This window comes from Mustela lutreola, chromosome 17, assembly GCF_030435805.1.
Source record: "Mustela lutreola isolate mMusLut2 chromosome 17, mMusLut2.pri, whole genome shotgun sequence".
Lineage (NCBI taxonomy): Eukaryota > Metazoa > Chordata > Mammalia > Carnivora > Mustelidae > Mustela > Mustela lutreola.
The window spans coordinates 42,488,510-42,513,401 of NC_081306.1; the positions used below are offsets into that span (position 1 = coordinate 42,488,510).

General features: G+C 56.8%; 2 protein-coding genes across 11 annotated transcripts in view; both read left to right on the plus strand.

Annotated features, from left to right (window-relative positions):
- PRKRIP1 (PRKR interacting protein 1) overlaps window positions 1-4,815 on the plus strand; it is a 25,454-nt gene extending 20,639 nt beyond the window's left edge. For all 3 annotated transcript variants that reach the window (XR_009349162.1, XM_059154340.1, XM_059154339.1), the window contains one exon: window positions 3,511-4,815. Coding sequence is in view for 1 of the 3 variants with exons in the window: in XM_059154339.1 (XP_059010322.1) it covers window positions 3,511-3,608 (98 nt within the window). In the remaining 2 variants the exon portion in view is untranslated. The remainder of the gene's footprint in view (window positions 1-3,510) is intronic.
- Window positions 4,718-20,627, plus strand: ORAI2 (ORAI calcium release-activated calcium modulator 2). 8 transcript variants are annotated; one of them, XM_059154335.1, is made up of 3 exons: window positions 4,718-4,857; window positions 15,081-15,318; window positions 20,047-20,627. In XM_059154335.1, the coding sequence occupies exons 2-3, from the start codon at window positions 15,094-15,096 to the stop codon at window positions 20,584-20,586; spliced, it is 765 nt and encodes a 254-aa protein (XP_059010318.1). In that variant the 5' UTR covers window positions 4,718-4,857; window positions 15,081-15,093; the 3' UTR covers window positions 20,587-20,627. The 8 variants fall into 8 exon arrangements, with proteins under 8 accessions (XP_059010318.1, XP_059010319.1, XP_059010315.1 ...); XM_059154336.1 differs by lacking the exon at window positions 4,718-4,857 and adding an exon at window positions 10,181-10,338; XM_059154332.1 differs by lacking the exon at window positions 4,718-4,857 and adding an exon at window positions 10,187-10,338 and having other exon boundaries at window positions 15,031-15,318.
- Window positions 20,628-24,892: the final 4,265 nt, after the last annotated feature.

A 24,892-nucleotide genomic window follows, 5' to 3' on the forward strand; every position in this document is an offset into this window, starting at 1 on the left:
TCTTTTCCTGTTCTCTCTCTTTTTTTTTTTCTTTTTGTATTGTAAAAATACACGGAACATTTTCCATTTTAACCATTTTTAAGTGACAGCTCAGTGGCGTTAAGTGCGTTCGCCCTGTTGTGCAGCCGGCACCACCATCCTTCCCCAGAACTCTTCATCCTGTGAAATGGAAACTGTACCTACTTAGACATGAACTCCCCCCGCCCCCGCCCCGCCAGCCTAGCAGCAACCACCAGGTTACTCTCTGTGTCTGTGCACTGGAATCATAGGCACCTGACTCTGTGGGGCCTTGTTTCACTGCACAGAATGTCCTCAAGGTTCATCCATGTTGTGGCAGGAGTCAGAACGCCCTTCTTTTTAACGCTGAGTGATCCTCTGCTGTGTGCATGGACCCCACTTTGCTCATCCATTCAGTGTGTCCGCCTCACCCCCATCTCTGCCGGGTTTCCCTTTTGCCTCTGTTTCCTCGTGCACTTCTGCAGGCACCGTTGGGCGGAGGCCCAGACCATCCAGGTCCGAGTCCTGCTTCCTAGTGGTTTGAGACCTTGAGTAACCAGTTCCATAACCTCTGCAAGCTCCATTCCTCATCTGTGAAGTGGATCTGGAGTAGTGGTGCTTGTCTCTTAGACTTCTCTTTTTAAGTAATCTCCACGCCCAGCGTGGGGCTCGAACTCAACCAACCATTGAGTCGCGCACTCCACGGACTGAGCCGGGCAGGCGGCCCCATCTCATAGATGCCCGTTAGAATGAAACAGGGTGGTGTATGGAAAGACTTAGCATGTGCCTGGCACCTAAGAGGTTTTTTAGGGTTTTGTTTCATTACGTTTTAAGATTTTATTTATTCATTTGAGAGAGAGCACAAGCAGGGGGAGAGGCAGAAGGAGAGGGAGAAGCGGACGCCCTGCTGAGGTGGGAGCCTGATGCGGGGCTCGATCCCAGGACCTGGATCATGGTCTGAGCTGAAGACAGATGCTTAACCATCTGAGCCACTCAGGTGCCCCCACATAAGAGTTTTTTTTTTACAAATATTAGTTATTAAAACATGCTTGGGGTGCCTGGCTGGATCAGTTGGTTGAATGTCGGACTCTTGGTTTTGGTTCTGGTCATGATCTCAGGGCTGTGGGGTTGAGCCCCACTTTGGGCTCCCCACTCAGTGCAGAGTCTGCTTGAGATTCTCTCTCTACCCGCCCCTCAAATAAAGAAATAAACCTTAGAGAATAAAACGTGCTCACTGTACTTTTGAAACTTCTCATTCCTTTTGGCATGAGGTTGCGGAGAAGGAGGAATATCCTAAAGCAGTGAAACCGAGTCTAAGAGATGGTTCCAGCCTCTGCCAGGAGTGCTCTCCTGTGCCCGGGGCACCCCGGGCCTTCCGCCCTGTAGCTGTCTGGCCAGCCCTTTGATGACAGCAGTAGCACAACTCTGGGTCCCTGGGGGCTCTAGGGGGTCCTCGAGCGAGTTCCTGCTTATCTGCAGGGAGGAGGCCTGTTGGTGGGCCTGGGGAGCCCGCGGTGCCCGCAGGGGGCTGGAGGCCAGGACTGCCTCTGTGGGCTCTGGCTCTCCTGTTCCAGCTCTCGGCCACTGCCCCCGCTCCCAAGGAGAGGGGGGGAGGAGGGGGAGGAGGAGCCGGGAACAAGTTGTCTCGCTGCTTGGTTTCTGGCCAGCTCAGCTGCGCCGTGGGCACCAACAGTCATGCCGGGGAAACATTGGAATTCAGAGATGCACGTGGAGTGTCGACAGAGGAGGTTTCTGGGTCTGTGGGAAGAGCTGGGAAGCTGGCATATTTGTTGTGGGCAGATCCCTCTGCTACATAGTTTTTAAGTCCCGTCGTGAGAGCTTGTGACTTGGGCGGGAGCGTTGTTCGCCTAATGTTAAGTGTTAAAGTGGTGGCTGGGGACATGGCCCTGCCATGGTGACAGTGACACACATGGGTCGGAGGGGGGAGCGACCTCTAAAGAGCAGTGAGGGGGCTGCCTGGGTGGCTCAGTGGGTTAAAACCTCTGCCTTAGGCTCAGGTCATGATCCAGGGTCCTGGGATCAAGCCCCACATTGAGCCCCACGTCGGGGAGCCTGCTTTCCCCCGCCCCCGCCTGCTTTTCTGCCTACTGTGATCTTTCTCTCTGTGCCAAATAAATAAATAAATAAATTATTTATTTATTTATTTGACAGAGATCACAAGTAGGCAGAGAGGCAGGCTGTGGGGGGAAGGAAGCAGGATCACTGCCGAGCAGAGAGCCTGATGCGGGGCTCCATCTCAGGACCCTGGGATCATGACCTGAGCCAAAGGCAGAGGCTTTACCCCATTGAGCCACCCAGGCGCCCCAATAAATAAAATCTTTTCTTTTTTTTAAAGATTTTTATTTATTTATTTGACAGATCACAAGTAGGCAGAGAGAGAGAGGAGGAAGCAGGCTCCCCGCTGAGCAGAGAGCCTGACGTGGGGCTCCATTCCGGGACCCTGAGATCATGACCTGAGCCGAAGGCAGAGGCTTTAACCCACTTAGCCACCCAGGCGCCCCACTAAATAAAATCTTTAGAAAAAAATAAGGGGTGCCTGGATGGCTGAGTCATTAAGTGTCTGCCTTCAGCTCAGGTTCTGATCCCAGAGTCCTGGGATCCAGCCCCGCATCGGGCTCCATGCCCAAGCAGGGAGGCCTGCTTCTCCCTCTCCCACTCCCCCTGCTTATGTTTCCCCTCTTTCTCTCTCTCTCTGTCGAATAAATAAATAAATATCTTTTAAAAAGTAAAATAAAAAGCAGTGATGCCCAGTTGATGGGGTGTTGGGCTCTCTTTACGGATGCTTCCGGACCTTCCTCACAAAGATGGGCTCCAGCTGCCAGCGGCGGCAGACCAGTTCTGGGACCCACCCTTACATCGGAGACGTGGCATGTGAGACTGATGACGTGAGCCCCTCCTCTGGCTCCTCACGCTGTGTGGGAACAACTACAGCTGACCCTTGAACAACACGGGTGTGAACTGTGTGGGTCCGCATATATGTGGATTTTTTTTTTACAGTACAGCACTGTAAATGTATTTTCCTGATTTTCTTAACATTTTCTTATATCTGGCTTACTTTTCTTAAAGCCTGCTTTACTGTAGGAATGCAGTACGCAGTACATGTCACATACAGAATGTGCTAGTGGTCTGTTTATGTCACGGGTAAGGCTTCTGGTCAACAGACGGTTTGTAGTTCTGTTTGCGGGGGCGACAGGAGTTATACATGACGGGGCACCAAGGTACTCAGCCGGTTAAGCATCTGACTTGATCTCAGCTCAGGTCTTGATCTCAGGATCATGAGTCAAGCCATGCTTGGCATAGAGCATGCTTTAAAAAAAAAAAAAAAAAAATTATGTGTGGATTTTTGGCTGCATGGGGGATGGGTGCCCCTGACATCTGCACTGTTCAAGGGCAAACTGTAGTTCATAATTTCTCCTTCGTGTTCCTCCATTTTAAAGCATCCCTTGGTTCTCTGGGTCTGTTGGTCTCTAATCCGATGTCGTGTGATTATAGGATCCAGTCAGTCTCAGGAGCAGCCATCCAGTAGCTCTGAGGAAGCATCTGGAACAGAGGAGGAGGAGGAGCAGCCCAGCTTCATCACGGGGCGATGACAGTGTTTGCCGTAGTGGCTGTCTGGAGCCTGGCCCGCTCTGCGGCCGAGCCTCCGAAAAGCCTCCACACAACCCAAGGCGAAAGGAGGCTCTGTTTCAGCTCAGTTCTCCTCCTAGCGCCTTGCTGGAGAGAAGCAAGCGGGGAGCCATGCTGACTGTGGACAGCCCCGCCTGTTGGCAGGCCTCCGTGCCTGTGGGACAGAGAGGACCGTGTCCTGGACCCTTGGGGCACCGCCGAGCAGAGTTCATTCACGTTCCGGCTGATGGGGAACACGTATCACCTTCTGCCCCTGGTGCCTCTTCTCCTGTTGGGACAGTGATGAGTTTGGACTCGTTTCTGTGACAGAAACGTTTATTTAGTAAAGAACAGAAACATCAGGTTTTGTTCAGACCTGTCTAATGTTGTTCCAAAGCCGCAGGGACGGCTGGGAAGCGATGTGACAGGGCGGCCTGTTCCCGGGCTTGGTGAAGGAAATGGCTCTGGCTCTGCGGCAGCCCGCGCTGCACAGTGCAGGACCCCCACTTCCTCCAGCTGAGGGGCAGACTGTACCCCATGACACGTGCTGCTGCCCAGCACTCCCCAGTCCCCAGGTGTGAACTGGGGAGCCCCAAAGTCGGGCAAAGGGAAATGTGGGGGCTCAGCCAGGGGCCGAGCCGTAGAAGGGCAACTTGGTGTGGGAAGAGAGCCTTTGAGAAACCCAGTTAAAGACTAGAAAAACAAGCAGGTAGAGCATCCAAGCTGGCCTGGGGCAGAGCAGAGAATGGGGAGTCCCAGCCCAACCCGAAGGGAGGGAGTGAATGGGCCCAAAGCTGCATTTTTGGCCTGTGGTAAGGGGGAGTTGAACAAAGTGTGAGGTGAGCAGGGGCAGCCTCAGGCCAGCAGGAGGGACAGAGATGATTCGGTTTAGAGCCTTTGCTCACTTTGGGGGTTATTTATCTCGTGTTCCAAGTTTCTAAGTACATTTTGTGCCTTTTATTGAGTGTGAGAGAAGTAAGGAAATAGTGGTTTTGAGCGAAGGGAAACCAAGAAGCATTTCACTTGTTTTTTCATTTTTGCAGTATGGATTTTCCTGGCCCCACCCTCGGCCAGGCGACATCTGTGAGCACTTCTGTCCTTTAAGCAATTCAAGCCACAGGAGAATTTTTCTTTCCCAGGGAGCTGAAATGGAAAATCAGCACTAATAAATTAGCATGCCCCGTGGCTGTACGTTCTGGAACCTGTGTTTCTCTCGCCGCCAGGGACCGGCTGGTTAGTTTTGTGTTTATTTTTTGTTCTTCTATCTTGGTACTGTTGGTTTCCTTATCTCCGCGCAAGATGTGTGTCACAACTCTTGCTTTGAATCTCCAGCCTGCATCTCGTGGGTGTTCTCTCGCCCTGGAGGCTGTCCACGGTGCTAGAGCTTGGAGCCTGAAGACCTAGGTATTCCAGGGCTTTTTTTGGAAGATTTTATTAGAGAACACGGATGGCAGAGGGAGGGGACAAGCAGACTCCCTGCTGAGCACAGGTGCCAATGTGGGGCCTGATCCCAGGGCCCGAGATTGTGACCCGAGTCATAGACTCTTCACCCTCTGAGCCACCCACGTGCCCCCCTGGGTATCCAGTTCTGACGCTGCCTCTGGTGCGTCTGGCCCAGAGCTTATTAATGTGGGGGGTGGGGGGCGAATGCCAGAGCAAACAGCAGGACGTCGGCTGGAGGGTTATGTTCTGCACCTTTCCTGGGTTTTGGAAGAAGATGTTTAGGTAGGAAATGTGTGGTAATTTCTGGCAGTTTTTAAGGGGGTGTCAGTACCAGGTAAATGACGGCCTTCAGGGTATCGTTTGAGAAAAAACAACAGGTGTCATCATGGAGAAGGGAGTAGGAGATACGGAGAGACTCCCACCCCCCCCACCCCCCACCGAGAAAAGCCTTGATGAGGAGAGAATCGTTCAGTAATGCCCTCACTGATCGGCTTGGGGAGGTGGTGGGCACCGGGGACTCTATCCACAAAGGTGTGCCTAACTTGGCTGTCTCAGGAAGCCTTGCGTATAAGAATTCTGATTCGCTTCATTTACTTCCTCGCGCCCTGCGTTTCCATTGAGCACTTCACGGGACAGCCCTATGCCAGCCAGAGTTACTTGCATTAGAATACTGCGTCCTTCAGCTAGATGTCCCTTACAGGTTTACCAGACGAGATTTATAAATACAGAGAGATCTGGAAGCTTGAACGGATCACCCAGCAAGTAAGTGGCAGAGCTGGCCTTTGAACCCCAGCAGAATGCCACCGTCCAGCCCCTGCACCATAGTGCTGTGCTGCTCTGGGGAGAACCATGTGGGGCCCGGACCTGCTGGGGAGGGAGGCCAGTGCAGCTCTCTTGGTGCCAGAGCTGTAGGCTGAAGGCCGCTCCTTCGTCAGCTCCCGGTGCGTGTGCGCGTGTAAGAACATATATGCTAGTTTTAAATCTAGTTGCGCCTTATTGTTCACAAGGTCTGTGTTCGTGAATTCACCCATTCACTAACGCTTACTTGTGATGCCAGGATGAGGACTCGTGCTTTTGCAGTCACAGGCAGACGTGCAGAGTGGTGACGAATTCAAGTGGCCCCACGCAGGGTTTGCAGCTGAGTTCAAACAAGGCAGTGCTCTGCCTTCCTGTTTGGCTCACACGTGTCTATTTAATGGCAGTTTTTTTGCATTTTTTGCTTTTCCTGGATGATTTTACCTTTTAAAATGGCCCCAAAGCACAGTCCTCGAAGTACTGTCTAGTGTCCTAAACAAGAAGGCCGATGTGCCTTAGATGAGCTCTGTTCAAGCATGAGTTACGGTGCCATTGGCTGTGAGTTCGTCATTAGTGAATCAATACATGTTCATGCAAGTGTTTTCATTTTTAAAATTTTTCTTTCTTTTTTTTTTTTTTTGAAAGATTTTTTTAATTTATTTGACAGACAGAGATCACAAGTAGATGGAGAGGTAGGCAGAGAGAGAGAGGGAAGCAGGCTCTCTGCTGAGCAGAGAGCCCGATGTGGGACTCGATCCCAGGACCCTGAGATCATGACCTGAGCCGAAGGCAGCGGCTTAACCCACTGAGCCACCCAGGTGCCCCCTTAAAATTTTTATTTCTTAAGATTTTTTTTTTTTTTTTTTTTTTTTTTTTTTAAAGATTTTTATTTATTTATTTGACAGAGAGAAATCACAAGTAGGCAGAGAGGCAGGTAGAGAGAGAGAGGAGGAAGCAGGCTCCCTGCTGAGCAGAGAGCCCGATGCGGGACTCGATCCCAGGACCCTGAGATCATGACCTGAGCCGAAGGCAGCGGCCTATCCACTGAGCCACCCAGGCGCCCGTTTCTTAAGATTTTTTTTAAAGTAATCTCTACACCCAACGTAGGGGTTGCACTCACAAGCCCTGGATCAAGAGTTGCATGCTCAGGGCACCTGGGTGGCTCAGTCCGTCGGTTAAGCTTCCAACTCTGGATCTCGGGTGAGGTCAGATCTCAGGGTCGTGGGACCGAGCCCCTGGCACAGAGCCTCCTTGAGATTTTCTCTCTGCCCCTCCCCCCATAAAATAAAATAACTTAGAAAAAAAGTCATATGCTTCCCCGCCGGAGTCAGCCAGGCACCCCCAATGAAAGTGTTTATAAACAAAAACACACATTGACGATTGGTTGATGTGACGGGGGTGTGTGTGTCACAAAAACACCCCCGTTTCCCCAGGCAGCAGTGGTTCAGTATTCACTAATCCGCACCCAGCATTTGCAGTGACTTTCTGGAACATCATAACTACCATGAATCATGAGAACCAACTGTGCGTGTGTTTGGAGCGTGAGGGAGCGTGCACAAGCCAGCCTGGCCTTGCGGAGAGCGGCGTTTCCTGGAGCACGGACTGGACGTCACTGCTGTATTCCCTGTGCGCACAGTACTTGGTCTCACCGGGGGGATCGGAGCTGGACTCCTCAGTCCCACTCTGAATGTAGGACCCAAGAAGTCACATGGGAGGAAACCAGCACTCCCCACCTATCCTTCCGTCTTCCCTACTGTGTTTATCTTCCACCATCATGTGTTTTCACGTGTCCTTTCCCGGCCCTGTCCCCCGCAGCGAGTACCCATCTCCTAGAGCAGAGAGAAAGCAGAGGTTCAGGCTGAGGCTTCATGCCCCACCGCTTCATCCTGTCCAGCTTGCCCCCATGTGCACTGCCTGGTGCACGCCCCCACCCCCCAGCAGCAATACCAGAGCAGGGTTGCCGCCCCAGGCTCTCCTGTAAACCACCACCTCATGTACCTCCTCCTCCCTTCTCAGCCAACTTCCAGAGAAGTCTGCCTTTGCTTCCACCACTCCCATCATCCCAGGGAGCCTCCAGTGTTGCCGCATCCAGCCCTGGGGGCATCTGTATCGTATAGGAAGCCCAAACCCTTAGCATCGCGGACAGCACTGCCTTCTGCCTTTCCCTGGCTTGCTTCTCTGCTCAAATTCTAAATGTTAGGGTGACCTAGTGCACTGCCTTTTATGGTCAACACTCAGGCCCCAGGAGATCTTAGTCTGACCCGCCACGGCTTTAAATACCGCCCTCACGACTGTCTTCCGAGTTGTGGCTTCGGCTTCCCTTTGGAGCCTCTGCCTCAGCCTGGGTCTGTGTCCCACTCCCCTCACCCCTGCTCTGCCTCTTCCCGCCCATGCACTGGCCTCGGCCTCCCACCCAGCCTGTTCTGTCTCCTTGCACCCATCCCTTGTCCGCTGTTCAGCCTCCTGCCACACCAGCGTCCCTCACATCCCCCGGTCAACTCTGAGCGCCACCAGAGCGGGGACCTGCCTGTCCTGTGCTTTGCTTTACCTCTAGTGCCAGCACAGGGCCTTGGACATCACAGGTACTCAGTGATGTCCGGTTCGGTGACTGAGCAAGTCTCAGGGCCTGAAATTAGGCAGGGAAGTTGTTTGTACCTGAACAACAGCCCCTGTGGCAGGAAGAGCCTGAACAGGAGCGCACGGTCAGCGTGTTGTGCCAGAGCTGCAGATGTGATGCCCCAGGCCGCCGCAGAGCCCGCCTCAGACCTCCAGACTGCCGGGCTGGGTCCGGGAGGCCGACTGTCCACTGCTCAGGCATTTCAGACGCGCCCCCCGGTAGCTGCTGCCGCAGGTGTCCCTGTATCTTCAGAAACTGGCTTGGAACCGGTCGAGGACTGTAACTAGTTCAAGTTCCCTTTCCTGTTTGCGACATGGAGCTTTTTGGAAAAAGCCAATTATTCATTTGAGTTAGAGGAGTGATCTTTTGTTGACTTTCGGAAATAGGAATATAATTCAGTCCGTCTCCAGGCTGCCTGGAAGGGGGGCGGGGAGGGCTCGGTTTCCTTGGGCAGCGGCGCTGGAACCGGGTGCGCCTTCTCCCCTGTGCAAGCTCATTTATGTCTACCTTTTGGCCCATGCTTGACTAAAGTGAGCTACTGTTACCGTATTTTAATATATTTCTGTAAAGAAAACACCATGGCACAGGTCCTGAGGCACTTTTCAGTTTTCTTATTCCACAGAATATAGCAAATGTTGAATAGGACCAAAAGCTTCATCTCAAAGATCCATAAGTGTACTTGGCCCAGCACTGGGGATGATGGTGAGCAAGACACAGGCCTTGGCTTGAAGGAGCTCCAGATCTGATACGAGACACAGACAAGAGAAAGGTCAGTGTGGTGGCCCCGTAGCACAGGATGGCATGTGACCCAGGCCTCCGGGATGTGGGCAGGGCTGAGCTGAACTGGGTGGCTCACAGCAGTTTTAAGAAAGCAAGCTGAGTCTGGATTAGTAGCAGATGCCCTGTCACAGCCCGAGTCACCAGGTTAGGGGGATTGAAGTTGATCCAAGGCCGCAGGGAAACCTGAAGGGCTGGAGGGGGGCTGGAGAGATGGGAATTCTTCCGCTTCAGAGTGTGGAGATTAGATGGGAAGGGGACAGGTGGAAAGGTCTTGCAGGAATGCAGAACAGAGGTGACGAGGGCCTGAATTAGCGTGGGACCTGTGGGACCAGGGAGAAACGGGAGAGTTCACAGGATGGGGGTGAGAGGAATCAGGAATGACAGCAGATCTGTAACGTCACCAGCTGGGTGGCTGGTGGAACGCCTTGAGACTGGGGACCCAGGAGGTAGAGCAAGCAGGTGAGGAAAGATAAGGAATTCAGCTGTGAGTGTGTGGGGGGGTGTCCTGGGACATGCCCTGCCAGGACGAGGGAGATCCAGGCTGGAGGTGACCATTTGGAGTCAACAGCCTCCTTGAAACAAGGGGAGTGGGTGGGACCCATTGGGAGGGAAGTGGGGGAAACCCCCACATCTAGGGGACAGACGGCAGAGGGGGAGGCTGCACAGGTTAAAAAAAAAAGGTGCAGGCACCGGAGCAAGGAGAGTTGTTTCTAGATGGGAGGAAGGCACGGCGGAAATCTGTCCTGGAGTTAGTTTCACAGTGGCAGTGGGCTGTTGAGGGCCGGGAAGGAAGTGGTGATGACTGCTCTCTTGAGAAGTGTGGCATGAAGTAGGGGAGGGGCAGTGGTAGGGGAGGTCAGAAGGGGTCAGGCTGAATGGGAGGGGAGGCGGGGGTGGGAGGCGCCGGGCTCAGCACAGGCTAGGAGGGAAGGTGGAACTGGCTGGCAGCTGGGTGAGAAAGGTTCAGGAAGTGGGAGGTGCAAATGTAAGATCTAAAGGGCAGTGACAAGGACTAGCCACAGGAGTCAGTGGCCAAGGGGACAGAACTATCAGGAGGCTGGCTACATCGTCCCGAACAGGTGAGCAGCCAGCCAGATGAGAAGACCCAGGGAGAAGGAAAGCAGGGGCCGTGGTCTTCCTGGAATGAGAGGGTGTGCATTGGTGGGATAATCAGAACATGATCGACCCTTGGGATGTGCCTTGGAGAATTGGATCTTTTCCAAGCTGAGGCCCAAGGAGAAGAAGCGACTTGCCGTGGCCAAACTCCTCAGGAAATCACAGCCCAGACTGTGCCTGGACATGGCAGCTGGGTGGCGCTCCCATGGGCCTTGCCCTGACCCTCCTCTGTGTCGTTGTGTATTTGATGGGCGCTCCAATTCTTGGCATTCTAACTGCTCCTCTCCGTTCAGCACCGTGCTGGCACCTTCCTTAATCTTCTATGGGGGAGAAAGCCATTTTCTGTGTGTGGTTGGGAAACTGGCTCCGAAAACCACTGGCGATGATGACTTAGATCTTGCTTCTGTCTGGACACGCTGGGTGAGCGCGCTTGGGGCTGGAGGCACCACTCGCTGGAAGTCAGACTCTAGGGGTGAAAATTAGAGCCAGTGATTCTGTCGTGGAAAGAAGGGTCATCTGTGATGCAATGATTCTAGTTTACAAAGTGTTTCTTCCTGTTTTCCACATCATTTTACAAAGAGCTGTTGGGTTTGGAGGGTTCTGCCCCCTAAAATGCAAATGATCCTTTTCTTAAATCCCTCTGTAATGTGTGTGCATGTGTGTTGGGCGGAGGGTCGGTAATCAGACCCTGGGATTTTCCTAGGCGGTTTTTGAGTGTCTTCCTGAATTAAAAGGTCTCGTTCTGGCTCTCAGCAACGGCCTCTAAAATACGTCTTGAGAGAGAAATGGATTTGGCCTGACATCCATTCACCTCTCTTCCTACAGCTGTCAGAAAACTCGGACCGGTTGACATGAGTGGAATTTTTCTTTCATTTGGATAAATGTGTCACTGTCGGGTAGGGTGGTGACAGATGGGAAAATCCTATGTAGGGCACGCAGGAAGGACTGTGAGGGGCCGTCTGGCACAGGGGCTTGATAGGAACCCATCTCGCCCGTCAGTTAGTCTCTTAGTTAATTATTCGTATGCACTTCCTGAAAAGAATGTTCCTGTTTGAACAGCTCCCTAGAACAGCTCGGCCTGGTGGACGCCCATCAGGGGCCAAGTGAGCTGCACGCGGGTGAGGACCCCGCGTGTGTGGCTGGTCCTGTGGCTTGGGGGGGTGGGGTGGCCGGCTACAGTCCCCGCGACCACCTGACCGGCTCCGGCTCCAGCGTGCAGTGTGCAGCACACGGTCCACTCTGGCCAGCGGGTGTGGCTGCAGGAAACTCCCTCCTCCCCACTCCAGCCACCTCACCCCTGCGGCCCTGTGGCCAGACAATGGGATACCTGTTCCCTCTCCCCGCAGGGTGTGCCCTCCTGGCCTCTCCCCAGCCCTCCACAAGGCCCATGGCCCGTCCTGGGCATCCTTTGGGACTCACCCTGGGGACTCCGTGCTCGCTTTGGGCCAAAGCGTGAGTACCCAAGGACCGAGTACTCGAGCAGGCCGGGCACCTGTTGTCCAGACCCAGGGACCAGAGAAAGCGCGGCCGTGTCGTCCGCCCGCACCACCGGGGGAGAAGGAAGGGGGTGGTGAGAGCGAGGGATGCCCGGGCTTCCCGCCCCCGCCGCTGCCGAGCCAACCCGTGTTCACTGCGGCCCACGGCGCGCCCGCGGAACCGGAGAGATGCGCACCTTTCGCCAGTTTCCGCTCCCCGGCTTCCGGCCCGGGTGGTCCCGGCCAGCAGGTCCGCGCCACCGGGGTCCCCCAGGAGGGGCAGCGAGTCCCGCCCCGCCCTTTCCCCCCTCCTCCCCTCCCGGCCTGCCAGGTCACGTGGCCCGTGGCGGCCCCCATGGGCCAACCACGTGATGGCGGCGCGCCGTTGCCTTGACAGCGGCTGCGGTGGCCCGCGGGGGCGGGGCAGCCGGCGGGGGCGGGGCCGGGAGGGGGGACCCGGCGGGACGCGCGGAAGGAGGGAGGGGGCCGTGCTCAGCGCCCCGGCCGGGCCACGGGGCCACAGGGCAACGCGGCCACGCTGCCCGCCGCAAGCCCGAGCCGGAGTGGAGCCGGGCGGGCAGGCAGAGCAGCTCGGTGAGTGCTCGCCGTGGGGGGTTGGCGGGGTGGGGGGGGGTACCCCGCCCTGCCGGGGGACGGAACGGGATTGCACCGGGAGACTGGGGGGGGGGCGGGGATGGGCTTTCTCCTGGGCAGGCTCGGGATGGGGTGGCTGCGGGCGTTGGAGGGTGGCCAGGTGGCCCCAACCCCATGGGATCCTGGCGGGGTGCGGCGCTGAGAAGGCTCAGAGGTCGGGGACAGGGGCGGAGTGTGTGTCTTGCGGCTACTGAGGCTTCCCTAGGGGAAGGGACTCAGATGCATGTGGACGCCTCTGGGAGACCCCTGTGGGGACTCTGCGCCCCCTCTCCCCCGTGGGTGTGACAAAGACTGGAGTCAGAAACAGACTCGCCATTGCTCATGCCCCAGATGTTTAAAGGAAGTTAAGACAGGCAAACCCCAAACCTACCCCCTGGAAGAGATTCAGACAGGCCTGCCAAGGAGAATAGCTCATCTTCAGAGAGTCACCATTATTCTACAAGAGCTTTTTTCTCTAACCCGTATATATGAAAAAACAAAAATCCCCTGCAAAGTTCAGCCAGGAGAGCACCTTTTGGAGCCTCTGCCACCTGACCGAAATGTCTGGTTCCGTCTTGCCCCATACCCCGTCCCAGAGAGTGAGGACCAGACTCTATCTACCTCTCCCAGGGGTAGGGTAGGGAGAGGAGGCCTGGCGCAAGGTAGGACACTGGGGCTGGGACGGTTTGGATGGATGTGAATCCGGTCCGGGCTGCTCCCTCAGCAGGAAGTGGCCTTCCTATCCCCGGGACCCGCAGGCCTGCCCGGAGACCCAGACTCCAAGCAGACACACGGCGCGTCTTTCCTTCGACTCCCTGCCACTCTGAGGACCTGTGCGGGGCTGCGACTGGCTGGCCACTACCCAGAGGCCACCGTCGGCCCTCACGGCCCCCAAAGCCCTCTGCCTCCACTGTCCATCTTGAGTCCAGCCTTCCCCCTGCATTTCCTGGACCCCTTCTGCAGCCAGCTGGCCTCCCTGCCACGGCCCCTTGCCTCTCAGAACCCTCCCGTGCGGGCCGCATCTCATCTTTGAGGGAGGGTCCCTGTTTGCCAGGGCTGCCTTTACTAGGTCTGTTCTTGCTCCCCAGCAGGGACCGTCTCCCTGAGGCCAAGGCAGTCAGCCCCTCCTCTGCTCCTTGACCCTCCCCCCTCACCACTAAATCAACCTTTAGCTCACTGGGTGATAATCAACCCCCGAAGCTGCTCCCCCACTGGGAGCAGCGGAGGGGACCCTCCCCACTTCCATCTCTGAGGCCTGAGTACCAACTGCAGCCTGACCTCAGAGCCCAGTAAGCATCTACTGGACGGAGTGCAGAAGACGGACCCTCTGAGCGGGCGAAGCCTGTGACTTTCACCCGTCCACTCACTTCTGTGATGTGTGGGAGAAGGAAAAAGAAAAGGAGGAAGGCGCCCCAAAAGAGAGAGCTCTTGCCCACCTCCCGGACCTTCCCACAGAACCCTTTTAGAGATTGACATGGATAGATCCAACTTGGCCCCTTCCCACAGCCACGGACCTTGGTAAACAGCCCGTACTCTCTGTCCCCCTCAACCCCGGCCATGCTCCCTGGGACCTGGAAACACTGATCTGTTCATAGTAGCTTTAAGTAGGCTTTCGGTGGGGCCTGTGGGGCCCTGGACGTACAAGTAATATCTGATGCCAGGCAAGCTGCGAGGTGCCTGTGCCCTTGAAGTCTGCCCTACAGATTAATTAGAGCCGAGCCCGGCGTGCTGCCGTGTGGGCCGGCCCCTTGGGCCATAGGAGACGGTCAATCCCCTATTTGGATTACTGGAGATTTGGGTTTAAATTCACAAATCTTAGCAGATTGGTCCTTCCGATCTTCGCGCCATGTTATTGTCAAACCAGATACCTACCTGGGATGACCGCAGTGCCGCCGGCCTCCGCTGCTTTGTGGAACCCGCTCCTGTGGGTCAGCTCAGTTTTCCTTTTGCTCACCGTTTCCATCAGAGCATTTCCCGAGTATTTCCGGGGGGTGAACTGCGCCGATCAAAATTCAAGTTGGATTTGAGAAATGAGCCCCGGCGTGGAAATGGGTATTTCATGGTTGGCGCCTGGGCATTGAAAAGCGGTTTTGAGTCTTTGGGTCTGATATTTTGTTTCTGAGCCCTGTTGGGGTAGAGATGTCCCCCCTGGAAGATGCTTGGGGTCCGAACGTGCAGAGGTCATGTCCAGGATCACACCGTAGGAGCCAATCCCGGCCTAGTGACCGGGTCCTAGGATCGGTGTACAGGCCGTAGCTCCCTGTTCCCCCAAGAGAGGAACAATTTGGAGGATTCCTTCCGTGCTTGTCCAACCACAAGCCACACTTGCTTGGAGCATTTCTGACGCGGGGGTGGAAGCCTGGGTCATTAGCTTTGTGGAGGCACGATGGATGCAATGTGGGTGGCTCAGGGCAGGGGGTGTCCTAGAAATGCCCTCCTGACCTTCCTCCCCCGCAGATGGGCCCCACACGCAACACTGCCCCTTGTGAAGGATGTGTACAGCAGGTCCCAGAGAAGGTTAACTTGCCCAGTTTCTGGCTTTTCCAGGTCTCGGGGACCCTCTGGGATGCCTGAGAGTGTCTCTCTCCTGCCCCCAGCCTGGCTCCCACCATGAGCGCCGAGCTCAACGTGCCTGTGGACCCCTCCACTCCCGCCTGCTCTGAACCCGGCCACAAGGGCATGGATTACCGAGACTGGGTCCGCCGCAGCTACCTGGAGCTGGTCACGTCCAACCACCACTCCGTGCAGGCCCTGTCCTGGAGAAAGCTGTACCTGAGCAGAGCCAAGCTGAAGGCCTCCAGCCGGACCTCTGCCCTCCTCTCGGGCTTTGCCATGGTGAGTGCAGACCCGTGGCGGCACCCGCGGCCTGCAGGGTGGGCTTCTGCTGTCAGACTCCTGCAGCGCTCCAGGGAGCAAAGAGCTCTCTCTGGGCCCTATTGGCTGTCAGGACGGACCCTTAGGAAGTCTCCCCAAGGAGTCCCCAAGCCCTGGAAGCCACAGAAAACCGCCTTCTGTTTCTTTTTCTTTTTTTTTTTTTTAAGATTTTATTTATTTATTTGACAGATCACAGTAGGCAGAGAGGCAGGCAGAGAGAGGAGGAAGCAGGCTCCCTGCTGAGGGACCTGGGATCCCAGGACCCTGGGATCATGACCCGAGCCGAAGGCAGAGGCCTTAACCCACTGAGCCACCCAGGCGCCCTGAGAAAGCCCCCTTCTGATATTCCCACAGAGCAGTTACCTGGCAGGGAAGTGGAGCTCGACTGAAACAGCTTCAGTGCACAGGGAGGAAAGTGCCCACGTCCACCCCAGCCGAGAAGGGAAGTCGGAAGGACGGAGCAGGATTGGGATCGATTGGGGTTCGCTTGGGTTAGCCCGGCTCGGGACACAGATCACCTCCCCCGCCGTCCCACTTGTGGCCTCCTGGTGATGAAGCAGAGTCCCTGGCCTGCCTCCAGGCTCTCAGGCTGCAGCTTTCCTTCTGAGTCATTCCCCAGGACAAGAGTCGCTCTCGGGCAGAACCGCGTGCCCTAAGCCAGGGTTCAGAGTATGAGCACAGGAGGGACCGCCCCTCTTTCTCTGTTGTATGCTTAGAGGTCCTATCTGGTGGGAATAATGTTTTTCTTCATTTAAAATTTCTTTTAAAAAGATTTTGTTTATTTATTTGAGAGAGAGCGTGCACGCACAAGCAGGGGGGAGCTTCAGAGGGAGCGGGAGAAGCAGGCTCCCCACTGAGCAGGGACCCCCCCCCCCCCCCAACATGGGGCTCGATCCCAGGACCTCAGGATCATGACCTGAGCCGAAGGCAGATGCTTAACTGATTGAGCCACCAGGTGCCCCAATTTTTTTTCTTAAATGTAAAAAACAATTGTTATTTTTCCAAAGCCCAGAGCGTTTGTTGTCAGGTCGGTAGTACAGAAAATAAGCCGTCAGAATGAGCCACTGTGACCGGGTCTGTGGCCGGGGCCTGCTCTCTCGCTGGTACAGGCCACCCTGGGAAAACCTGTGTGGCCAGGGCGTGGCAGAGGCCACCAAGCTAGAGGCTAGAAGTTTGGGTTTAGACCTGTAGTTTAAAGCGAAGGCTTCATTTCGGTGTTGCATGGTATTGATTTACTTATTCTTAACGTAACTTCAGAAGGGTACACTCGCGCGGGGCACAACCTTGGTTTAGAGTGATTTTCTTCCTATGGTTTCCATAACGAGCAAAAGACAGAATGCTTTCTCAAGCTTCCTTTGAAGGGACACGTGTGAGAAGTATAAACAACACTATGAAAACGAGAGCTTGTTTTCTCCACCACGGAATTATAGGGTTGCGTTACGCTCGTCTGGCCCGCTCTTAGGATTATTTTTGGGCCTGTGGAAAACAAACCGTGGGGAGAATCATGGATGTCGGGTTTCCTTCATGTGGGGGACCCGGGTCTCACAAGTCTTTTCCTGTCTTCAATGTCTTCTTAAACCCTGGCCTTCCGGACACTTGGATCTGCAGACTTAGAGAAGCTCCACTGTTTTCCCAGCCCACAAAAGGGCTCACCCACAGAAGCCTCCAGAACCACTCATTTAAAATTGGAAAATGGGGTGGAGCGGGGCGCATGAGTGGCTCAGTCGGTGACGTGTCTGCCTTCGGCTCAGGTCACGATCCCAGAGTCTCGGGATTGAGCCCCGCATCGGGCTCCCTGCTTAGCGGGGACTTCTGCTTCTCCCTCTGACCCTTCCCCACTCTCAGATGTGAGCTTTCCCTCTCTCTCTCAAAATAAATATAAAATCTTAAATAAATGAAATCAGGAAATTGACCCTGTTAGGTTATAATATAAAGAGTGGATTCTGGAGGACGAGTATGAGACTGAGTGGCAGCCCGCAGGGTAGGAAATTGTCTTAGAATGAAAATAGTGACCACAGGGAGACAGGCATGGGAGGGCCCGGATGCACCCACAGGGTGCCGCTGTCCATCCCTAGCTTGGCGATGGTGGTCACCCTTGCCAGCAATAATTCCTTTCTTCAGCATTTACAGAGCGTCTCCTCTGCCTGCACGTGCTCCCTTAACGCAGTCTGGGCTACATTTCAGGAGCTGTACCGTGCCCTCACCCTCCCTTCTAGAAGGTTCCTCTCAGGGTGGCTGCCACAGCCTAATACACACCAGAGAGTCAGCCGTAACGGGGAAATGGAAGGCAGTAGAAACAGCAGGGTGCAAAGACCAGCGGTGGGGACAGCAGCTGCCGACCCAATGGACTAGTGTAGACCAGGTCAGGATTCGGAGAGTGGCTGAGCGCGGGAGAAGGCAGACACACACACAGATGGGCAGAGAGCGTGTCAGCCGCAGACACGGTGGCCCACGAGGGGCAGGGCCGAGCACAAGTGAAGGGGCAGTTTGCTAGGTGGTCTCTCCCTTCGTGTTCTATATCCCCTAATTAGAAGTGCAAAGCTGTTCTAACGGCAAAGCACTTCTGCCCGCGGTGAGCCTGTTTTCTTCAGGTTTATCCTTCTGCAAACACACAGAACCAGTGATCCGAGGCCCCCTCATAAAATCTTTGCATAAACACATTGAAAAATGACCTTTTGGCCCTTTCTCTCTTGAAAGCTGAGCAAAACTGGTTTCTTACTGTAGGCCTTTTACTCTTACCTCGGCGCCCTCTGTGGTTTACAACCTCCTCTTGTTGAGCCATGTCCTTTGTGGTAGCAGGAGCCTGCCCAGGCCACAGGGGGCACTGAGAAAAGACCGTCCCTCAACTCGTGTGGTGTGGCAACTGTCTGTATGGAGCAGTGACCACTTCTGAGTTTCTGTTCAGCTGTGGTCCACTAGGACTGCCTTATCTTCTTTTTACCTACCAAATGTTCCATCTCTGCTGAGACGATGAGTCACTCACTCTAGGAGGCGGTAGTTGCTGAAAGTTGTGAAATCTTTCTTGTAAAATTTTTAAAACGGATGGCTTAGATCTCGGAAGTAAACACAGCCTTCCTCCGGCTTGGTTCCACCTTCCCTCCCCTTTCCTTGACTGGTCTGGTTTCTTACCTCTGGGTACCCGGGAGAAGGCCCTTGGTGAGCCCTAGAGTCCTTGCCAGGCCTGGACTAAACTGTTCCCTGGGGGAAGTCCACAGTGCCGGGCCACAGAGGGAGCCATTCTCCGTGGACTGGGTTCTGCCCTGGGGGAAGCAAAGCAGGAGCCCGTGTCCTAGTCTGAGGTCTGAATGCCCTTTAGGCCTTGGGCTGAGCAGGTCCTGCCCTGCTAGCTATAGGCATCCACTGCCACAGAAGTAGGCTGGGGCTTCTGGTTTTCTCTGAGGATTTTCCTTCCTTCCTTCCTTCCTTCCTGAGAGAGAGTGGGCACATATGCACATACGCACATGAGTTGGGGGTGGGGGAGCAGACAGAGAGGGAGAATCTCCAGCCGACTCCCTTGAGTGTGGAGCCCGGATGTGGGGCTCGACCTCACGACCCTGAGATCACCACCTGAGCTAAAACCAAGAGTCAGACGCTCAGCCAACCGCACCACCCAGGTCCCCCTTTTTTCTTTTGTTTAAAACTCATTTGGGGGCTGCCTGGCTGTCAGTCCGTTGAGCGGGTTACCCTTGATCTCAGGGGCGTGAGCTTAAAAATTTTTTTGGTTCAAAAAAGATAACAAAAACGGTTTTTATTTTATCAAAGTTCATACATGCTGGCAGTTTACAGACGAAGGAGCGCCTGAGGCTCTAAGCTGCCTCCGGTCCCCGCCGCCGCCGCCGCCGCGGTGACTGCAGGCCCCTCCTTTCGGAACAGCTTTCTCCAGACTGCGGTTTCTGGATTTATCCCTTTCAGGCCTTACCTGTTGGCCTTGTCTCCCTTTGACTGTGGGTGATGACTCAGCTCTTTGCCCAGCCCAGCCCCCTTCTCACAGCCCCTGTCACCTTCGCCCTCATTCCGGTCACCATTCCTGGCCTTGGAGATGCGGGTTTCTCCCTAGGACGTCTGTCTCCACTGCCTGATGCACCCCGATGTCCATGTGAGGCTGTCCAGATTTGTAGCTCAGTCTGGGCCGGCCAGGAGCCCCCAGCACCACCTTTCTCTTGTTACCCTTTGAAAGTGCGTTTTTTTACAGGTATTTTATAGATTTTATTTTTTTATTTGACAGAGAGAGAGAGCACAAGCAGGGGGAGTGGGAGAGGGAGGAAGCAGGCTCCCTGCTGAGCAGGGAGCCCTACACGGGACTCGATCCCAGGACCCTGGCATCATGACCTGACCCGGAGGCAGACACTCAACCAACTGAGCCAGGCATCCCAGTTTTTTATTGTTTGAAAACAGCGTTGTTTGGTGGCTAAGCCAAGCCATGGGTTCCCGAGGAGCGTGGCCTCTGTCCTGGCTCAAAGCCCGGTACCCGGAGAACCCCCTGCATTTGGTGCCAGGAAGGCCCCCCGGAGGGGTGAGCCCCGCCGTTCCCCACCCTGTGCCTTCGAGCTCCTTCCTCGGTGGGAGGTCCTTTAGCGCCTGAGAAAACAGAAGCTGAAGCATGCGCAGGGCGAGGCGGGCGCCCCCTGCCCTGCGCGGCCCCAGCCCAGCGCCCCCCTCCCCGCTCCCCCCCCCCACTCTGCCTCGCAGGTGGCCATGGTGGAGGTGCAGCTGGAGACGCAGTACCAGTACCCGCGGCCGCTGCTCATCGCCTTCAGCGCCTGCACCACGGTGCTCGTGGCCGTGCACCTGTTCGCCCTGCTCATCAGCACGTGCATCCTGCCCAACGTGGAGGCCGTGAGCAACATCCACAACCTGAACTCCATCAGCGAGTCCCCGCACGAGCGCATGCACCCCTACATCGAGCTGGCCTGGGGCTTCTCCACCGTCCTGGGCATCCTGCTCTTCCTGGCCGAGGTCGTGCTGCTCTGCTGGATCAAGTTCCTGCCCGTGGACGCGCGCCGCCAGCCCGGCCCCCCGCCCGGCCCCGGCGGCCACACGGGCTGGCAGGCCGCCCTCGTGTCCACCATCATCATGGTGCCCGTGGGCCTCATCTTCGTGGTCTTCACCCTCCACTTCTACCGCTCCCTGGTGCGCCACAAAACCGAGCGGCACAACCGCGAGATTGAAGAGCTGCACAAGCTCAAGGTGCAGCTGGACGGGCACGAGCGCAGCCTGCAGGCGGTGTGAGCTGCGCCCCTGCCCCACCCCCGGCCCAGGCCCAGGCCCGGGCCCGGCACGGGCGTGGAGCTGCCGGCCAGGCCGCCCCGACACTGCCCACTGCCGCGTGGATCCAGACCAAAGTCTTACCCCCATCCTCGCGCCGGGAAGCCTGGCCGGCTGGGCCTCCCGCAGAAAATGGTGACCTGGAGAAGAAAGAGAGACTCTGTTGCTAACAGCTGAGAGCAAAACCGCCCGAGGCCTGGGGCCTGGGGATGCCCTGCGACAGGAGACGAGCGTCATGGGCAGGCTCGGCGCTCGGGGGAGGGCTGAGGGTTTCAGAGAAGAGACTGCGCCGCGCCACCTGGGGTGTGGGTCTCACGGGCCACCCTGCTGTGAGGAGATGGGGTGCAGGCCCACAGCTTGGCCTGGTGCTTCCCTCCCCCATCCTGGGGGGATTCGGTGGCCGGGCTGACAGGGGAGTGCAGGAGCTGGGGTCCCAGGTCCGTTCAGCGGGCGCAGTGGGCGCTCAGCCGGGCATCGGACTGGTCTCGCCCCGGGGAAGACTTCCAAGGACGGAGGCCTGGCCGGGCCAGGAGGTGCGTCTTTGGGCATCCCCTGAGAGATGCCCACCTACAGAGAGCTTTAACTGGGTGCTCTGGGGCACACTGGGCTCAAGTTCTCTCTGCCTAGCCAGCCTGGAGCCCTGGGCGTATTGACCCAGCAGAGTCGCCAGGTTGGGGAAAGGGCTCACAGTCCAGAGGCCTCCAACTACAAACTGGCTTCTGAGCCCACGTCAGCGGCCCCTCCAGGCTACAGCTGCAAAGGCCCTTGCCAGAGAGCGGAAAATGCTTCCTATCTCCCCCAGGAGGAGGGAGCATGTGGCCTGGGGGCTTCCTCTCTAGACAAGGCCCATTGGCCTGACCTGGCCAAACGCCAGGCCTCTCAGCCACACGTAGGGCCCGGCTCACCCATTTCCACGGCTGCGCGTGTAGGGGCGAGCATACGGCACCCTGAGCTGCTTTCCAAACCCGCGCTTACCGCATCGGCCCGCAGCAGCCCGACAGGGAGCCTTCCTTGTTTCCGACATCGGGGGACGTCGTGCTCTGAGGCCGTCTCTGGGGGGTCTGGGTGGCCCATGCCGAGAAATCCCGGCTGGCCTGGCTGTGGCTGCAGGGAGCGTGACGTACCATTGAGGACATAAACCTTAACACATAACCAAAATGCCATGGGGCTGTCTGCGAGTTGTGCCGGGAGTCGCCGTGGTAAGTCGGGAGGTTATGGGAGTCCGGACGTTGGGTTCCGTGGAGCCAGACGAGAGCCTGGCGTCGTCCACGGGCGCGGCCCGGCTGTTCCGCAGACCTCTGCCCGTGCTTGCTTGCTGTCTAGTGCATGTCTGTTCTGTGCCGCAGCCTTGTTGAAAAGGCTTGTCTGGCTTCGTGTGTATTTGCTTGTCAGCGTTGCTGTAAGACGGCTGCTCAGCGCAGGCAGGCTCCTCCCCTCAGTGGGGAGTGGGCAGCAGCCGCATCCTCTAGCCTGAGCCTTCGGAGAGGGGCCGTGCTGGCCTCACTTTCCCGGGCCATCAGGTGCCCCTGCCCCAAGTGTGCCAGACGTGCCTGGCTTGCCAGACTGGAAAGCACCCCCAGAGCCAGCTGGGAGGCCGGTGGTTAATGCCTACTCCACGGACAGAGCTGCTGGCCTCACCAACTCGGGTGGGACACTGGGTAGATGCCACATGGGTAGCGAAGATGCCGCATCCTGTGTTCTTAACGCTACTTAGAACCTCGCTCTTGTTCCTTTGTCTGGAGTGTTCTCCCAGCTCCCCGAGGCGTGGGGCAAGCAGAGTTTCTGCGGGACAGAGAGGACCATGGGTCTGGGGACTGGCGGTCAGTGTGGAGTCTCAGGGTAGCCCCAGAGCTTTGGGGGAGAGGGGAGGGTCAGCTGCAGTTGGGAGCTGCAGACGCAACTCAGCAGGCGGGCTGGGGGACAGGGGAGGGCGTGAGGTGCCCCGGAGCCAGCGAGGGCCTGGCCTAGTTTCCTCCGAGCGGAGCCTTCTCGGTGCTCCCGAGCGGAGCGCCCGCGGGTGCGCTGAGGCCCTTCCCAAAGTGGAGCACGGTCTCCATTTAGTACCTGGCCAGAACACTCAAGTGTTTCTATTTTAGAAACTGCGAGGGCAGAGTGGATTCTAGCGTCTTCTAGGAAAGTCTGGTGGGGCTCAAACCGCGTTGAGTCGGAGTGCTTCAGGGCTTGTGGCGGCGGTCACCTGTCACCTATCTCGCGCTGATTGATTGATTATGCACGACGCTGGGCCTCACGTCCGCTGAACATGACCCCTGGCCTGTGCGTGGGTTTTCCAGCAGTTGCCCGGGATTGAGCTGAATAAACAAGTCAATCTGTGATGCGTCCTCTCTCTTCTTGGCAGAGCGCCGTGGCTGAGGTGACAGGCGGGAGCCCCTGGTGCTCCCCCACTCCCCCCCACCGCCCCGCAGTGTCTGGTGCCTCCCAGAGGGCAGACCCATGCTCCTGAAGCCCCTCCTGCCTCTTCCAAATTGCTGGTCACCAGCCTCGCGTCTTAACAGTTTTCCCAGGCGAGGGCAGTGACCCCTCTGGAACGGGGAGGCGGGGTGCTCAGGCCCAGACATGCTGGGAGGGTCCCTCCAGGTGGGGCCCCAAAAGAACCGGGCGTCTCTGCCTGCTCTTCCCCAGAAGGCTCCCGCTTTTCTAGAAACACAGCAAGGAACAGCCCCGCGGGTGGCTGAGCACCCGCAGAGCCCATCTGAACAGGGCCTGCTTGACGGTCCTCATCCACACCCTCCAGGTCAGGAGCCACTGAGGCTCTGGTCCTTCGGTGGTGTCTCCTCTGTCCCCAGGTACCTGCGGCTCTGGCGTCAGGACAGGGACTCTCTCCTGCAGCCTAGTGACCCTTTCAAGAAGCTCCCAGACATTTCGGTTTTGTAACTGTTCCCCACTGAGGCCCCGTCTAGGAAAGGACGTCTGTCTTTTATTATTTTTAACTTGCAGGCGCTTCAACCTAGAGGCTCCTTAGGAGTCAGGTGTGCAAACAGGGACAAGTTCTGCCCATCCAGCCGGGGGGGTGGCCCACCTGCCGCTGCCACCCAGGAGGAGGACTTCCCAGGCCCCTGGGTCTACAGGAGAGCTGAGCTCTGCAGAAGCCGGGTCCAGCAGGCCCCTGCACCAACCGTCTCCCCGGGGAGTGCAGCCAACCCACAGAAGGCTGTCTCGACTCACATGCCTCCAGAAGGTGGCGAGGTAGGGTCCGCGGAGCCCTGGGCATGGGCCAGCAGGGCAAGGGGCACAGGACTGAGCCAAGATTCCTCACTGGGCCCATTTAGAACCCGCAGACCCCTCTTCCCAGCCCTTGATAACTGCAGCACCCCCATAGTTACTGGGGACACAGTACAGACAGGTTCTACTTGAGTCTCAACAGGAGTGACCCAGAGGATGCTTCCCAGACCCGAGCTCCCCGCCCGCCGGGACCAGCCCCAGCTGCAGTAAATGGCCCTGAGTCTCCTTAACATTTTTCAAAGTAGGACAGGCTGTCGGCTGTGCTCTCCGTCCGCTGTGGAAGACGACGGGGCAGGAAGCCGGCCTCAGACTGGACGCTTCTGTGTTCGCACGTTCCCGTAAGGCCCAGCGCGCCCCCTAGCCTGAGGCCGCCAGACCACCGGGACAGAACGGTCTGTATGGCGTGTCTGGTGTGGACGCAGAGCGTGGGAACGCAGTAACGGCCACCTCAAATACAGGGCTAAGCAGCCACTATACTCCTCAGCCTGTGGCTGAGCCACCCCGCCCGGCCTTCCCAGCCCCGTCCCAGTGGGCAGCACGAGCGGCGGATGCCGAAGTGGGCACACTGGACCTGATGGTCTTCGTGTTGTAGCTTCAAGGACAAACCCAACCTAGAGTCACCAACTTGACCACGACACGATGCAGCATGTCCCGAGGTGGCTCCGGGGGCCGTATGGACCATGGCATGGAGTGTGTCCTGAGGGGCGCTCTGCCCCTGTCAAATGTCTGGCCAGCACTGGGTGATTCTGGGGGCAACAGGCTTCTTTGCTGAGTGGCTCTCCCAGCCTTCACGGGCCTCCCCCCCGCATAGACCTGGGGGTGCATTTCCCACACAGAAGTGTTGGCGGAGGATCGTGCAGGCTCCACACAGGGGTGCTCCAAGGCCTGGCCTGTCTGGGAGCAGACCCCCAGGCCTGCAAGCCCACTGAGCTGTTCACACGCAACAGGACTGGCCAGGGCCCCAGCCAGGCCTGCATCTGAAGCCCAGTGAGGAACCCAGAGCAGCGTTTGTACGGGTCACAACTCCGGG

Bases quoted from the DNA above. Each gene is read 5' to 3' on its own strand.
- ORAI2 (XM_059154330.1), top strand. From the start codon at position 11,694: ATGGGATACCTGTTCCCTCTCCCCGCAGGGTGTGCCCTCCTGGCCTCT. The intron at 11,828-15,080 runs GTGAGTACCCAA...TCCTGCCCCCAG, and splicing joins TGCTCGCTTTGGGCCAAAGC to CCTGGCTCCCACCATGAGCG. The intron at 15,319-20,046 runs GTGAGTGCAGAC...TCTGCCTCGCAG, and splicing joins TCCTCTCGGGCTTTGCCATG to GTGGCCATGGTGGAGGTGCA.